The 16830-nt window shown below is 42.1% G+C and overlaps 1 protein-coding gene across 2 annotated transcripts in view; it reads right to left on the bottom strand.

The window, feature by feature from the left end:
- Nucleotides 1–764: 764 nt before the first annotated feature.
- Nucleotides 765–16830, bottom strand: part of KCNH1 (potassium voltage-gated channel subfamily H member 1) — a 180020-nt gene continuing 163954 nt past the window's right edge. Inside the window, exons 11-12 of one of the 2 annotated variants that reach the window (XM_066546469.1) lie at nt 6789–7832; nt 765–2890 (exon numbers count right to left, since the gene is read on the bottom strand). In XM_066546469.1, coding sequence (XP_066402566.1) covers nt 6984–7832 — 849 coding nt within the window. In that variant the 3' untranslated portion in view covers nt 765–2890; nt 6789–6983. Of the gene's footprint in view, nt 6736–6788; nt 7833–16830 lie in introns of both variants that reach the window. The other variant, XM_066546468.1, reaches the window with a different exon arrangement.

The following is a 16830-nucleotide window of genomic DNA, read 5'->3' as shown; positions in this document are numbered from 1 at the left end:
CCTCAAGAGTCAAACTTTGTATGCACTTCCAGCATGGCTTCTGGCCCGCAGGAATGACTGCTGGCTGGGATCCTGTCACGTGTGTCCCTCCTGATCTGAAAGGATCTCCCATTCCCATGACCTTTGGTTATCCTTTGCTGAGGTAGCCAAGAAAATAATATTCACTGCTGCCTGTTGCAGCAGGGTCACTGCCAGGGGCTCCCTCTGTGGGAGCTGTCTAAGTCCATGGTGAGGGCTCTCTTCTGCAAGCAGGTGACAGGAAAGCAGAAGGTTCTTTGATCTCTGGTTTCCATGAGTTTTGTAAAAGTTCTCAGATACTGCAGCAGTGAACACAGTCTAAAACACAGACCAACTACAGACATGTGTGCCTTCAGGACATGGGATGATCATTTCAGACAGGTCACAGCCAGTCCTCTGGTGATCTCTTTTTGCTCAGCAGATACCTGGGCTAGACTGAGGTCCACAGCACAGGACACTGCCTGAGGTGTCAGGATATTCACTTTAAAGGGCACCTGAGTTTAGTTTACAGTAAACCTGGAAATGTGAATCCCTTTGAACTGATACACAGCAGAAAGAAATCTAAAAAACAACCTGAATCATTTACAGTCAAAGCAGTAATATCCCACTGCTCCACTGGTAACACTTGAGATACAAACCAACAGCAACAAAACTGCTAGCCAGAAGTTCCAGAGAGTAATTTAAAACCACCTTGCTGATCTTGTGAGCACATATTCAACACAGAGAAAAGCACACCAAAGCAACTGTAATGTATAAAATAGTTTATTACTATAATAAATAAAATTAAACTTCTTTTTTTTACAAATATTATTTGTGCTTGTTTAAAAATGTTGACTAGGGATATCATTAATGGAGGTGGCTGCATTTGTATCTGAAACATTCCCAGACAGTGCGTATACATACACACACACACTGTCTATCTACTGGCAGCTGCTTTGCTGACCACAAAAATAGTATCTACTCATTCTCTGTTTCTAGTCATGCTTCATTGAACAAAGTGACAAATGCAAAGAAAAAGAACTGAGAGTATTTGGTGGATTTCTGAAAGGATAAAAACAAGTGAAGTACACTGAAAAGCGCCAAAGCAACTGCATTAACTGCATATCAATCAAGTGTCCATGCAGTGGTGGCTAAATATTGAAACGCAGACAGGTCTCCAACAGATGTACAAATATTGATTGTATGTAGGTACAGTAATATAACACATTCATTGGAAAACTTGTTATTTCTTTATATAGCAGTTCATCCTGATACAAGATTATTGAACTTCTTTCATCTACAGCTAAAATGATTCTTTTTCTATGTTAGTGGTCACAGATTTAGTGGGAAGAAGAAAGAAACCCGTGAGCCTTTCAGAACAGTTAGTGAAAACCCCGAACTGTTTTGTTAACATTAGGCATTTGGATCCAGTTACAGAGATGTTCTGGGATTACACATCAAATATGTTTACACAACACTCAACAATCAGCTTGGAACAAATTACAGTTGCAGGTAAATTCACATTAGCTTTGTTGATCTGTAAAAAAAGCCTCTGAAACACTTTTGCAGTATGACAGGTTGGCTCCCTGATATACAAAAGTGTTCAGACAATAGCTATGTCTCTTTGTTTTATGAGGGGAGAGGGCAATTGGAGTAATTAATTATTCTAATAAGAAGGCAATAAGTGGAGAAAGAAATGTGATTACCAGCAAGTGATTTCCATTAGATTTAGAAAGCTAATCAAAGTGCTTCATCTTTAGGCAACACTGTAAATACTACAGAACATTAGAAGGAGAAGAATGGAATCACAGTTTGAATTATATTACTTATGAAAGGGTCTTAAGGCTAAATGCTGGATATATCTTATTGCAAAAAAAGCTTTATTTTTATTTAATTGAATCAATGCTTCCCACAACAATGTGGTCAAAATGATGTCAGATTGGAGGATACAGTATCCTACTGTGCCTCACCTCAAATTTCTGGAGCTCCCCCTGCATGGGACTCTCGCTGAAAGGTTTATCTTGATTTATCACAAGTGCAGCAAAAACACAGACTTTGTTATTGCCAATACACCCACAGGAGACTATGTGGAAATGAAAAATTCAGTAGAAGATGCTTTTTGCCACCTAACACCAGGACAAGAAAGCAGAGCTGCAGCAACCATGTGTTATGCTGCCCATGAGAAGAAGGATAGGCTCAGCACCTTTGAGACAGCCCCTGGTACCAGAAAAAAATAAATCCATCTATTCCACCATCTCTCTTGCAGGAAAAGCCATGATAAACACTACCAGGGCAGCTTGGCTTCAGAGATACTGTGAGCAACAAACACCAGCTTGTAAGTCTTATCCCCACCAACTAGGATAAAGCATTTTTCCAATTTCACATGGATTTCTCTTTCCTGACTATCGTGACCCTCACCAGATCTTCTCTTAGTCACACTATTTACCAGACTCACAGTATGAAGTTGAGGCCAGCTAGAAAAATCAAAAATCATGGCCTTAAAAGTTCAACAGTTAACAAACAAGACACTAACAGGACACTCAGTGGATGTCTACTGGGAAGATTTAAGCTCCCTTCTTGGATTGGAATCAATGAGGAATGTGCTTTTGCTTAACAGAAATGCAATCCATAGACTTATCTATACACAGATATTATATATATATGTGTGTATGTACACGCATCTGCACAAGCGTAATCATACACCTTGTTGTTTATATAGTAAAGACAAATTATGTAGTCAATTTTTTCACAGATTGGTTAGGAGTGATTGAAAATATATCAGCAGATAGTCACAGTAAGTATCTTGTTCAGTTCATTAAAGGGAAGTGCTGTAGAAACAGAGCATCGCCTCCGAAGCTGTTAAACAGGGTGTTCGCTGGGGCTCAGGGCAGAACTGTGGAAGAGATTTAAAGGAAGAATGGTGTTTTCAAAAGTATACTTGTAATACCAGACAAAAGTAACTGTATCTGAACAAGGCAGGGGTGAGGGCTGGGGTTTGCTTTTTTAATCCTTTTTCATGTGCTGCATATTTGTATTCTTTGTAGCCATTTAAGCATGAACTTTCAGAAGTTCCCATTTGACCAAATCATAATACAGGCTCCTTCCCTCAACTACCTTCTTTTGGCTGAAATTTAATTACACCATATAACCAAAATGGAACACATCATCGCTTTTAGAATGATGCAGGTCGTTTAGCAGGTTGTTAAATAGCAGAAGCACTATGCCAGAACACAGTTAAAACTGAGGCTTTGGTTTTTGTTTGGGTTTTTTCTTTATACCATCTACAAACATTTGCTTGTGAAGGGACAGAGTCTTATTTTCAGAGATCCTTCAGTTCGGAACTGGAAAATAATTAAGTGAAAAGGCTTAGCCAACATGTAGAGAGGAACAAGAGAAAAAGGAAAAGCTGACAAATAAAATCAAAGAACTAATAACATTTATGATAGGTCCACATGCCATCCAGCCATAGGCATCTGTCTGAGTGTAAGGCTCAGTGGAGAAAGACAGATTTGTAACACAGGGGCTTTTAGCTACTCTTTAAAGGAAAAGTGCTGCATCAGCAGAGCCTGAGCACCATAGCACAGGTTCAGATTAGCCTGGGGTTCAAAGGAGTGGGCATGGATTTGTTCATTATTGAACCACTCAGTAGTCCAGGGAATCCAAACTCCAAAACTCATCCTAGACGGTATTTTTTTCAAATTCTCTTACAACAAATACAGGTTGCTAAGGGATGACGTACTCTTCTACAACCAGTTAGTGCCTGACAGTTCATAATAATGGACCTAATCTCAGTTACAGCTGTACAGGTCTGACTGACACTGACTCCTGTCAGGGCTCACCTGGAGCAGACACGCTGAAGGTGTCACTGTAAGGAGCAAGCAGAGTTTCTCTGCCATTTCATGACCATAGCAAAGTTAAATTTGGCCGTAATCTTCAAAGACGTTAGGTTTTAAGTAGAATTCAGGTGTATGTTACAATCTTTGAGGGCTTTACAAATAATACATGTCTTTATAGGCCATTGTAAGAACCTGAAAAAAGCCTTAGAAAAGGACTGAGTTCGCCCAATCACTGTTATACAGGGTGGGGAGGAGTTTGGTATCATTCTGAGCATCAGGCTACACAAGGAGCATCCCAGAAAATGGGGACTTGTCTGCCTTTGTTCACAGGCCTGGGCAGTTATTACAATTAGGGGGCTTCTGGGGCTGGTCCTGCTGGGGTTCCAGGCTGGACAATCAACAACAGCAGAATAACCTTTAACATATCCCTGAGGGCACACAAAAATATCACTGAGAAACAATTCAATTCAGTATCAGCAACAAAGGGCCAGTAACCTGCAACTGCACATTTACTTTTAGGTTTGCACTGCAGTTCTGGAGATACTAGGCACATACTTGGGAGGTTGTAAATATTTCCTCCCTTGTCCACCTGGGATAAGCTCAGGTCCATGTTTATCCAACTGCAGGTAAATGGGTGACACTTTCACAAAGGACTTGCTAAGACCTTCAGCCTTTCAAAAACTTTATGAAGAAAAGTGTTGTGAATATCATGCTGGTGAGGAATTTGCCTGGATCAGGAAACTGACTCCAAGGCAATCTCTAAAAACTTGCTGGAAATCAATTACAAATCCTTGGGTATCAGTACACCTGGGGTTTACTTAGGTAGTAGTTACTGTCTAAGCAGACTAGAAAGAAAAAAAAATCATGACAAAGTTTCTCACAGAAACTGTGGATGGATGAGTTTCTCACAGAAACTGTGGATGGATGGGTTTCTGTGGCAGCCATGCCTTTGCTGTTGCAGGTAACTGCTGCCACTTACAGTGATTAAAGCACCAAACACAAACAGCGTGGCTTTGGTCAGAGAGTGCCTTCCTCAGCACTGCAAGTCTGCAGTGAGCAACTGGAAAAGACACCACGTACCACTGGAAAAACCTAAACATGGAACCAGAAATAGTTAAGGAAGTACCTTCTTGGTTTCAGAGCAACTCACCTCCCTGCTTGCCTTTTCTTGTGGGAGGGAAGAAGGTAACCTACAGGTTTGAACCTGAGAGTTGTTTCTCAGGAGTATTTAAATCCTTGGGTATGAATTCACAGTCTGTGGGCACCTCCATACCAAAGCAAGGAGAAAGGCAATAAAAGCCAATCCTAAACCACCTGCCTCTGGACTTAGAAATGGTGGTGCTGGCTTGGAATAATTGTTATCTTTGAGAGCAAGGGCAGTTACTGCAGGAACAGGTACAAACAACCACTCTTGACAGCAGGACCTGAGCTGGGAGCTTTGCACAGCACAGCCTCACCACTGTGCCAGTCATCTGTGGACATCCAAGCTCCCCAGGGATGTCTGGCACTGTTCTGCATTGCACTGTGCAAACATCAGGCCAGCAGAAATCATTAAAATTGATCGTGTTCCTTGCCTCTTCTGTACTTAACATGAACAAAAATCTTCCCCCAAAAAAATCCTGTGTTTCTTTGTAAATGACTTAGTACCAAGGAAAAAGAACGAGACTTAACACACACAGTGTTAAGATCTGTTTACATTAAAGATGAAAACCCTTTAAAGTGTGGTATGGCACCATGCTTCTGAGATCTAAGCTACTGTTAAGCAGTGAACATACCAGATCAGTGGAGTGAATGTATTGTGAATATACACCTGTATCCCAAGGTGAGAACACAAGTCATGATACCATCTATGCTACCCTATGTGAATAATGAAGAATAGTTTTGGTAAAGTGCTTCAATCTTCCTCTGAAAAAAGTTATGAAAATATAAGTTTTGGAAACATCTCCTTCTTTAAGAAGCAGATCTCTTTGTTTCCTTGCTACAATAGCACTTGCATACAGTAAGCACTGAATTTCTGCCTCTACTATCCATTTGCTTCCAAGCTAGATTAGATCAGGAACAATATGTCTGGATGTAGAGGAAAATGCCACCGTCTGAAACTGTTAAAAATTCTGTGAAAGCCTTTGGCTTCAATGAACATTATCAAAACAGAAACTTCTGAATAATAATTAACAAGAATTAAAAGAGCAGATTCATAGCAGAACAGGACATAAATGCCACAGTATATTTTCACTGGGAGGCAAATCTGCAGGACCTGTTAGTGATATTTCAAATATGTTGTGCTGAGGGCTGCTCTCAGGTACACTTCACACCCAACCCTCCAGCAGCTGGAGTTGAAAGCAGAAGTATCAAATGCTGAAAGACATCTGAGACAGAAGAGAAGTTTTTTGAAAAAACATAAAAAGGTTTGAAAAAAACATATCTTTGATTCAGTGAATGACTGTGGAAGATCCCATTTATTAACAGATCTGAAATACTGTGGCTATTTTTGAAGATGTTACCAAATGTAATTGTTTTAGCAATATGTCAGTTTGAAATTAAAAAGCACAATTTTTTTTTATCTTATTAGCCCTTTCTTGACTACCCAAAAGAAACCTAAGCACACAATGAAATACATGTCTCCTACTGCTCTTTGCATTATTACAGCTTTATGAAAATATACTGTGACATCCAACGTGTTGTAGAGGTGACTGAGACAGTGACAGCAGCAACAAAACAAAAAAACAAACAACCCACCAAACACTGAAAATATAAGCACCCTGGCAAGTGCTTATTCATATAAGCATGACCCAAGCTAAGGACATAAGGCATGCTCCAAAAACCTCTGAGATCACCTGGGGCTCATGGGGATGGCTGCTGCTGTCAGAATTCTAATTCCAACATCCCGAGGCAGAGAAGGGGGCTGGGGGGGGGAATGAGGACAAAGGAAGGAAAGAAAAACTTTAGAAACTGTACCCTTGCTGTCAAAAAGGCTTCAAAGTCAGCTGCCATCTTGACATGAGGTTGCAATTCCTGTTACCATACCTTTTTAGACAGAGGGAACATGCTTAGTGAACGGATCCCTCATTTGTTTTCAAGAAAGATTAAATGTAAAGTGTTAGGGGGCTGTTTCTTTGTTTGTTGGTTTGTTTGTTTTTAAAAAGAAACACCTCAGCTAGCTCCAAACACGTCTTTTTCTGATTCTGGAGACTGGGGCCTCGATATTTCAAACAACTCCTGGGGTGACTGGGAGCTTCTTCTTGAGGTCAATATCCTAAGTATCTCAGCAAGCTGGTTTTCTATATTGGTCATTTTTGTGTTTAAAGCCTTGATGTCCTCTTTCAACTCATGCTTCACTTCTAGCATGGTGGCCTGAAGAGTCTGTTCTGGGATGGGATAAAAGGAATGCTTGACCTCGGTGAGGACCGGGCTGTGGTCCTGCGGGCTTCTCGTCTCCCCGGCGTTATCCAAGCGCAAGTCACTTTTTGTAATGCCACTGTCACAAGAGTCTGTCTTCTTCAGAGTAGCTTCTCCTGAAGCTTTAGTTCTCTCAGGTAAAGTCTCCATGGACTCTGCTTTAGAGACCTTGTTCCAGTCTTCACCCTTCCCACAGGCCTCCTTGAACTTGGCCCAGCCTTTCCGCCGGGGGTATTCCCCCGAGGCCTTGCAGGCCGCGTGCTCCGCCGGCGGGGCCTGCAGCTTGGCCTGGTCGGAGGCCGCGGAGGTGGAGGCGGGCTGGTAGGACACGGGCGTCGCCGGGCTCTCGCGGACCGTCACCACGCTGGCCTTGACCACGGCGCGAGCAGAGGATTGCTCCCCGACGGCATTGCCCTTTTCCACATCCAGCTCGTCCGGATCGCGGCCCCTCTCCGCCGCGAGCCGCGCTTCCTTCTGCTGCCTGAACCTCTGGAACAGCCGCCGCACCGGGTGGTCCGGGGGCAAGATCAGAGGCGCTTCGTTCTTCCTCTTCATCCTCTCCTCTTCTTCCCGCTTGACGTCGCTGATTTTCCGGAACACAATCTACACGGGGAAAGAGATTTCACTCTGTGATTAACTGCACGCTTGTTAAGGGGAAAAAGTTGGAGAAAGAATTGTTTGAAAGAATCTATTTTAACTGAGACTTGCACAACCTCTGCACATTTATAGCAACATTTTCAAATGTCTTATGTTGTGTGGAACATGGTTAATTTCATTATTTAAGAGCAGACACCATCTGTCTTATAACACCAAAAAGAAAAAAAAAAAAAAAAACAGAAGAAAAATACTTACCGAGCTCTGAGAGTCAGAGCAAGGCAGTGCCATTGTAAATATAATGATCCCAGGAAGATACTTGTTCTATTTTGTGTTTAAAAGTGACTTCTTGTATTTGTTTTCCTGACTATATGGTTTAGTACCAAGTTTCTAATGTTACAGAGCCATTCCCATCAGTCTCATCTCAGAGCTCACTCACTGCAAATGATCTGATACTATTTTAGTGCACCTTGGCCACTCGTGGTGCCAGTACAGCAGAGACTACTCTGGACTCTTCAACAGTAGTTTGCAGAGTGCTTCTTGCCCTCCCTTCCTCCCACATATTCTTTCAGAAGCAACGTGCAGTTTAAGGATGCAAAGCTTGAGTCAATCCCAAAGCCAGGGGAGCTGCTCATGGCTTGATTACCTCAGAAGCTTGTAGAGCTTCATGCCTTAATTTATCTCTTTATTCCTATGCAAAAGAGAACATTTTTGCACAAAGAAGCATTAATTTTCCATCTACCCTCCTAATTATATCTTCCTGAGGCTCTTAGGCTAAGTGCTCTCTATAGGAGCAGCCCAAGGATCCCACAGTACTCAAAAAGGCCTCACAGCATCCCAACCTGTAGCCAGGCAAGGTTTTTTCCTTGCATGTGATAGAAATACATTCCCTTCAAAAACTCTGTGCATTTTACATTAGTATTGGTATTTTCCAGGCTAATGAAGAACCAGTAAGTAGCCTACTTTGAAAATGAGAGGTCCCCAAAGCTAAAGTTTGCGATACAGAGGGTAAAAGATGCAGCCCACAGCTTCTATTGAACACTGATACCTAATCCCTTTAGCTGCTTTGGAGAAAATCCACTTAAAGACCTTACATTTCAACGCAGAAATAACTTTGAGATTCAAATCATTATTAGGAAATGTGTAAATAAACCCATCCCTCTGTTGCAGACAAATTTAAATTAAGCTAAAGTTAATAAGACTTCTTCACTGGCACACAAAAAATTAATGTTTCTCCAGACTCCAATGCTTCTTGACAGTTTTGTCATTGTGTAGCAGGGAGAAAACCATCTTAACAGTGCATCTTTGGAAGGAAGAAGTTGTCAGACTTGGCAGCATTTTCCTAAATACAAAAGAATAAAATTAGCAGGAAGGATATTTTATTTCCAAGCTGTAATTAGGAAACTAAATATGAGATAAGAATAAGAAAACAGGGTACTTGACAGTCTTTTTTTTTCTTCCCTCCAGGAAACTTACTCTGCAATGAGCTCAGTAGAAAGTGGACAAAGCAGTGTAATCCTTAGAAGTGAAAGACTAGCACTCACAGTGGGGGGAATTCAATGCAGTCCTGCAGGCTAATGGCTTAACTAACACACTGCCAGTTTCCCACTTTACCAGAGGGATGAGTGCCAGCCCAGCGTTAGGGCAACTGCCCCTCTTGCTCTGCTGGAGCCAAGTGATGCCAGGCAGGGTCCCAGGGGGTCACTCCAGCAGCATCCTGAGGCTGGCTCTGGGGACACAAAGCCCCAGCACACCAAGGCAGCTACCTGACCAAGCCAGGTCAATTTGTCCCTGCAAAACTCTGTGTCCCCAAGCCTTCCCTCTCCTGGGGCTTGTATGTTAGGTATGGATATCCACATCTGTGCCAGATGTAGCTAACAGGGCTCACTTTGTACATGAGCATGTTGTCTTGGTCTGACCTATGGATCAGGACTTGCCTTAAATGCTCAGAAGGGATGTGTGACTGACTGGTGCAGTGGTCACATTCACAGGGATCATCAGGGAAGGCTTTTCAGACCCAGAGGCCAGGATGCTTTGCAGAGTCCGTGTCTGGGCCAGCCACTGCTCCACACAGCCCAATCAGCACTTGTCTGGAAAGCACTGGAGCACCTCTCGCTGTTTAATGCCTGGTTTTTGGGTAAATGGTAAATGGGTAAGTTATGTGACAGAGGCTATCTCTGCTACAGCACCATGCAGGAGAGACAGCAACGACCAAGTCTCAAGCAATCAATCCCATACTACCGGCCTGGCCCAGTCCATATTAGCCCTAGCCACTGCACCTCAAGCAGTTAGTGATCTCTGTGGTGGAGGACACAATGATTGTACCAGCAAATGCAGAAAGGTGAGCACTGATGGACAGCACTTATCCACCCATAGCCGCCACTGCTCTCCATGGCACTGCCTGGAGAGCCCCCCTTGTGGATGCCAGGCACACTTGGCCATGGAGGAGCTGCCATCAGCCTTCCCACTGTGTGGTGGCCAGCCTGAGAGACCCAAACACACCTTCCCTGCTTTGCCTTCGGGAGATCCCACTGCAGCAGGAGCAGGTGTGTGCATAGAAGGAGATGTATAAACACTGCCTTTGCCATGGGTGCTGACACCACGCCAACGAGACCCCTGATTTCCATTTTCCACAAGGCTTTACACCAGCTCCAAGGGAAGTGCACCAGGGCAGCAGCCACTGCATGAATGCAGAAATGCAGCCCTTGGGTCTCCCACCCTGCCTGACATCTTCTACGGATACACATTTATGTGGCAAGCTGTGCTCACACAGTGCAAGTCAAACATACACACATTTGCCAGGGGACATCCCTCCAAATCTTGGGTTGGCTCCTTTTAACTGACTCCTGAGACACTGGAGAAACAGCTGTCAGAGAGCAACTTCTCTTTGGGAAGCTCAGACAAAGCTGTCACTTGTGTCCCTTTCTGCAAGTTCCCCAATGCCATATTTTCTCCAGACAGCTCCATATTTATGTTGTAAGCAAAAATATTATAGCTATGCAAAACTCAGCAGTAATTGAAAATGCATTCATAAACTCCATTTTGGATTTTTTCTGCCCTTTTTTAAGACTAAATGCTCCTTATAAATAAAAATACACATAACTTTAAAGTGGACTCTTTTCTTACAAATGCTAAGGAAAATACCATTTTCAAGTGGTTTATCTTCAGCAGCAGCCAAGTTATTCAGAAAATTTGGTTGGTATGCCAATGGATGTACACCTGCTCCCAGAAGCAGTAAGAGTACAAAGGAAAAGAGAATAGATTTCATTTGTTATAAGGAAGAGAAGTCTGGATCTACACAGAAATTTTCATATGGAATTTGATAGGGCTACAAATATGGACCTTAATCAAAGATAAAACCCAAAATATTGTGGCAGAGATACCAAGCTAGCTTTTAGAACAGTCCCTCTTTATCTCTTTCTCCAAGCATTCATGTCTGTCTGGGAAGGGACAGAGCTTTATACCCTCAAAATCTCCTAGCCCATGTATCATACACTGCTCAAACACAGGGGACTTCACAAGTTATGCAGTTCTCCAGAACACTGCACTCTTCAAGACCTAAGCACACAGGTCCCACAGAAAAAACCTAGTGGGAGCATTTTAACAGTATGTCAAAACCAAAAGGTTGACAAAGAACCTGAATTGAGATGAAATAACATGAAATTTAAACACCGGGCTTAAAGCTGCGTATTTCACACCTCCAATCTCAAATCTCACTTCATAATTCTACTTTTATTAAAAAGGTGCTGAATCTTGTACCTCCACAGGGAAGTTGCCCAAGCTGCCAGAAGTTGGAGTATTGTGGAGGTATCAACCTAGATTTGCCAAAACCTTGAAAAATAGCCCTGTTAGGCACAGATTCTTGCAATTGTATGAACATTTAACCAAGGCATGCAGTGATGAGGACTCAATAACAATTTCATTTTTTGGAAAATTCACTCAGAATAGTGGAGAAATGCACTGACACGTCCTGATGCACTCCTGCTCCCCTGTGTCCCTACAGGCCTATGACAGAATGTTCTCTGTGACCATATTCCTGCCTGTGCAGGAGTCCTGTCCAAGAAAGAAAGATGGGGTTACAACAAGCACTTTCCCCTTTCCTCAGTATTACCTAGTTGTGAAGTCTTAAGTGACTTTGGGTAAAAATTCTGCCTCTTTTGAATCATCATAGAATTTTCAAGTATTTCATTTCTAGAATAAATGTTTTTACAAATTAAAAGGGAAGTATTAAAAAAATGAGGTAGACATAATTGAATACTTGGTTGTGAAATGGGGAGTACCCAGCACTGAAACCCAAGCATCATTTAAATAACAGAGTGTGGACATTATTTGTGAATATGACTTTCATAATTTCTTTATGATAAGACCAGGAAAACAGATGGCAATGGGACCCCCAAGATTAAGGCAGGCCATAGGATTCCTCTGAAGGGGCATTCCCTGGGAGGAATCTTGTTACCACTAGATTGCATCCTTTAGAAAAACACCCAGTTTGATGGCAAAAAAGAATCCATTGTGACATCTAGATGAAACATTGCTTCAGTTTTTGATTCAAGGCTAAGTTTCATTGAATAATAGAATTATAGAATCATAGAATGGTTTGGGTTGGAAGGGACCTTGAAGATCATCTAGTTCCAACCTCTCTGCCATGGGTAAGGACACCTTCCACTAGACCAGATTGCTCAGAGCTCCAGCTAACCTGGCCTTGAATGCTTCCAGGAATGGGGCATCCACAGCTTCTCTGGCTGGCAACCCTCACAGTGAAGAATTTTTTCCTATTATCTAATCTAAACCAACTCTCAGTCTGAATCCATTCCCCTTGAACTGTCACTACAGGCTCTTGTAAGAAGTTCTTCTCCATGATTTTTGTAGGTTCCCTTCAGGTACTGGCAGGCTACAATAAGGTTGCCCCAAATTCTCTCCAGGCTGAACAATCCCACTTCTCTTAGCCTTTCCTCATGGGAGAGGTGCTCTACTATGTTGTCCACTGTCAGTAGCTGATGTTGTCACGAACAGCCCACTGTTGGTTGCTCACAAACTCCACCAGAACAGTGCTGCCTGCCAAGTCATGGCAAGTCCATGTTCTTTGCCTCTCCTCACACTGCCAGAAAGGCAATCAACAGAAGGGCAAGGCAGGAATGATGTATTAGCCACCAGATTTTGGACTTGCATGCCAACACTGCATGAGACAGACTTAAAGATCAGGGGATACTACATTTAGACATATTGTGAATGTATTGAGAACCTTCCCCTGCAAATCCTGAAAGAGACCTACCTGCACCTGATATGAAAGGATCTTTTAGTCTTGTGCAAAAACATCCGAGGTTTTTTTCAACTTTGATTTGTAAGGACTGATCCAAGGCCCACAAGAATAGATAGCAGTAGGATTTAGAATAGATAGAAGTACATATTTCATCATGTTTTGAATCAGACTGTCATCATGGGTTACAATTATGAAGCTTCTAGCCACAAAGCTGCTGCTATTATTAGCTCTGCCAGCTTCCCTTCTTTCCACCTCTATAGCATGCACAAATACTGCAAGATTTGGCAGGTCTTCCTCAGCATAACAGCAAGTAGCATGGCATTTTTCTCTGGTGCTTAATAATTCTCTTTCATAGATACAGAAACATTCCCAGAGTCTGGAAGTGCCAAATATCATAAACAATTAAAAGCTTAAAATTACTTCATACAGTGCTCACAGAAAATGAACTTAAGCGTGAGGAAAACAATCATGAAAAGGCATTCATTATTACACAGTCCATCCAGGATCTGCCAAGAACTGATGAAAATATCTTCAGGCTGATGTTAGTCCGATGAAAATTGGATCCAATCTTTCTTCCTTTTTTATTTAGTTTTTTTTAAGAAGCAAAAGGGGAGGAAAAATGGAAAGAGACAGAAGGCTCAACAACAAGAACGCTTTTGACACTGATGTTAAAGAAACCAAAGCTGCACGTGATCAACATAGAGTGTGATGATGAGGAATCCCTATAGCAGTGCATTAGCAGGTGTCAGGGCAAAAGGAGCCTGTGTCTTTTGCAATTTTATGGGATGGCTTGTCAGAAAGGAGGGAATCACTGGTCCTACATTCTCATTAAATACAGGATCAAGAGAATGTGCAAAAATGTTGCAGATGTCATTAAGTTCTCTCTAGCTTTACTGTCTATAACAGCAGGATTTCATTTCTGCTTCTGAAGAGGAACGAGTTTCTCTCCAGCTAAAGCCACATCCCTTCTGAGCACTCTCAAATATTTCTAGTTTTCATTAATTATCTGAAAATTCAAAGCAAACTAAGATTCAGAAGGTCCTGGCAGTGGGGCTGTACAGGGGTGCTGGTACCAGCAAACCTCAGGGATCCCTGGGAGACACAAAGCCCAAGGGCCAACACGTGGATGGGCACAGCCCCTTGTGCTGTGGGGTGTCATGACCCTGCCCTTCAGACAGAGCAATACCCAGTTACCTTCCAAAAACCAGGCTTCTGTGCACTTCATTAATAAACAAGTGCTCAGAAGAGACACAACTTCATCGTTTCATGAGCATCCGGGCTACCCAGATGAACAGAGGAAACAAGGGTTTCAGTCTCTACAGAACAACATCTGGGCTAAATGTTACTGTCAGGAGCACTATCAGCTTCAACAGTGCTGAAATTCTTCCCTGTGACAGCCTGCTTTGTAGCCTGATTACAAATTCTAGAAATATCAACTCAGATATTAGTGTTTAATCGTGTCACTATTACTTATTTAGAAGTTCTACACAACTCAAGGCTCCACTTCTCTATGTCAAATTCCTCATTCTAATTCAGCTTTACAGGCTGTGCTAGTGTTGAGAGAAAAGGGAAAAGCTTTTACAAAAATACTACTGAAAACAAGACAGAACTATGTCTAAAGCAATTAGTGAAAATAATAAAAAACCCCTGCCTGGTCTGCAACAGACTCCCTAGCAGGTTTTGAGGCATTAAGAGATGTCTCTTCCCCAAAACAGATTTCAAAACACCGTCAACAGTAAACTTAGACAACTACACAACTAAAAACCACACTGATTTGAATAGACACAATTACAGCACATTATAGCTAATTTAGCAACCTCCTTCACTAATAGAGAAAGGATGCAAGAGAAACAGAGAAAAAGAAACCATTGAAATACATATATTGCTAAAGATCTACTAGAACTTCATTATTCTGAGATGAAAAGTAGCTGTCACAAGCAAATACTTAATGTGCAAACAAGAGCTTAGGGAAATTATGCCAGATCTGAGTGGTGGAATGTTATACCCCCTGAGAGCTACTATGTCCATCAAAATGTGAAATGCTCTGTAGGACATTCTTGTTTCTAGTAAATGAGGAAAAAAAGAATGTTTATGGGTTTTGACAGCCAACTGTCAGCAGTTTCTAGCAGCAACTCCTATAAAATACTATATTCATGTTTGTTTGGGTGGGGGGGTTTGCTTTGTTTTGGTTTTTTTAATCTTTTTTAGCACATGGAGTGCTTTTCTAGCTGTGGGCAGACATCAGACATGCTACCAATTCATGTAGTGTCATCTTTTATTCCAGATCAACATACTACCTGCATTCTTGGGCAGAAAACACTGCCTCAAAAACTGCTTTAAGGAGAGCCCAAGGCACAGCAGGAACTTACCTCTCTGTCACCTAAATTACAACTATACAAAACGTCATATAATCTGTACAACATGCTTTCTCAGGACTCAGAGTCTGTTTCTCCAAGCTCCCTGTGGCTTGCTGCCATTTACTAAGTGTTTTCTGGAAGAAACCAGGCAATTTGTGAGAGTCAAGGATTTGGGATTTTTTTTCCCATCTCTAACTCAGACGCAATTTCACTTGAGATCTGAAATGGATGCAGAGGTCGTAGAGCTGAGAAAAGCAATGACGTGTTGAGGGAATAGTTAAATTGTATAGTTTGCGTTCTGTGATTACATTTGGATACTAGCTTGCTATTAAGATAATTTCCTCTTAGCTAGTGTCTTCATTCCCTTGTTTTTCCTTCTGCTTTCACTTATCTGCTTTCTGTCATTAGGCTTACAGTGATTGACAGGTATTTTACTTTCCAAGAGAGGAATCAAATGCATTTTCAAATGTATTCAAATTAATCAGAGCTTACCAAGAGCTTACAAGTCATTCAGCTACCTTCGAATGCCCACTCACAAACCAATCCACACAAACACAATGCTCCGTGCTCCCAATGCACAAGGGTTGTGCAGCTCTCAAAATTATAAATTGAGAATTACACTCAGATGAAAGTTGCCTGCATAAATTGCCTAAGATAACATGAACTCTCTTTTAATGTGTCTCTCTATGAGTTGACAGGCCTAAAGTTCAGCTATAATATTGAAGAAAAGCAAACTAACCTGCAGCCCTGCACAGAAAGAGAATAAATCTTCTACCCAAGTAGGTGGCCCAGTATGGCTGCACAGTCATGCACAGCCAAGCACCCAGTGCCACCCAACTGGTCTGTCCTTTTCCTGTTCAAAAGCTTGGATAACATTATGTGAGAAGGAAACAAACTATCAATAACTGAATGAGAATCAGCAACAGAAAAAGTGCATTGCTCACCATTTCCCAAAGCAGCTGTCAAACCCTCTCAGCCCTAACAGCCAGGAGCTTAAAACCTTGAAGGGAAGACAAGAATTGACTGTAGTGAGGTGTTTCACACTTTTTCATTACAAGAGCTCCTCTAAACTCTCAGTTCCTAGAAACATTCTCTGCCAGTTTCCCACAGCCCAGCTGGTTGCAGCTGGTGATGGTAAGTGAGGGCCCATCTCCCTAATCAGTTGTCAAAACTGATAGCTGTCTCCCATCCACTAAATCCACAGGTCAGCTAATTAAAATAGCCAAGGACTGGCTGGTCCCTCCAAGTAACTTCACACAGAATCCTTTAGAGCTGAATTTCTTGATTTTGTTTCAGGTATTTTAGTTCTGTGAAAGCAGACAGAACTATGTCCCATGCTGAATGTAGATTCCAATACCAGCAATGCTTAGGGCTCTATTGGGATTTCAGC

Source organism: Molothrus aeneus, chromosome 3 (assembly GCF_037042795.1).
Source record: "Molothrus aeneus isolate 106 chromosome 3, BPBGC_Maene_1.0, whole genome shotgun sequence".
Taxonomy (NCBI): Eukaryota; Metazoa; Chordata; class Aves; order Passeriformes; family Icteridae; genus Molothrus; species Molothrus aeneus.
This window is presented reverse-complemented; position numbering and strand designations above follow the sequence as displayed.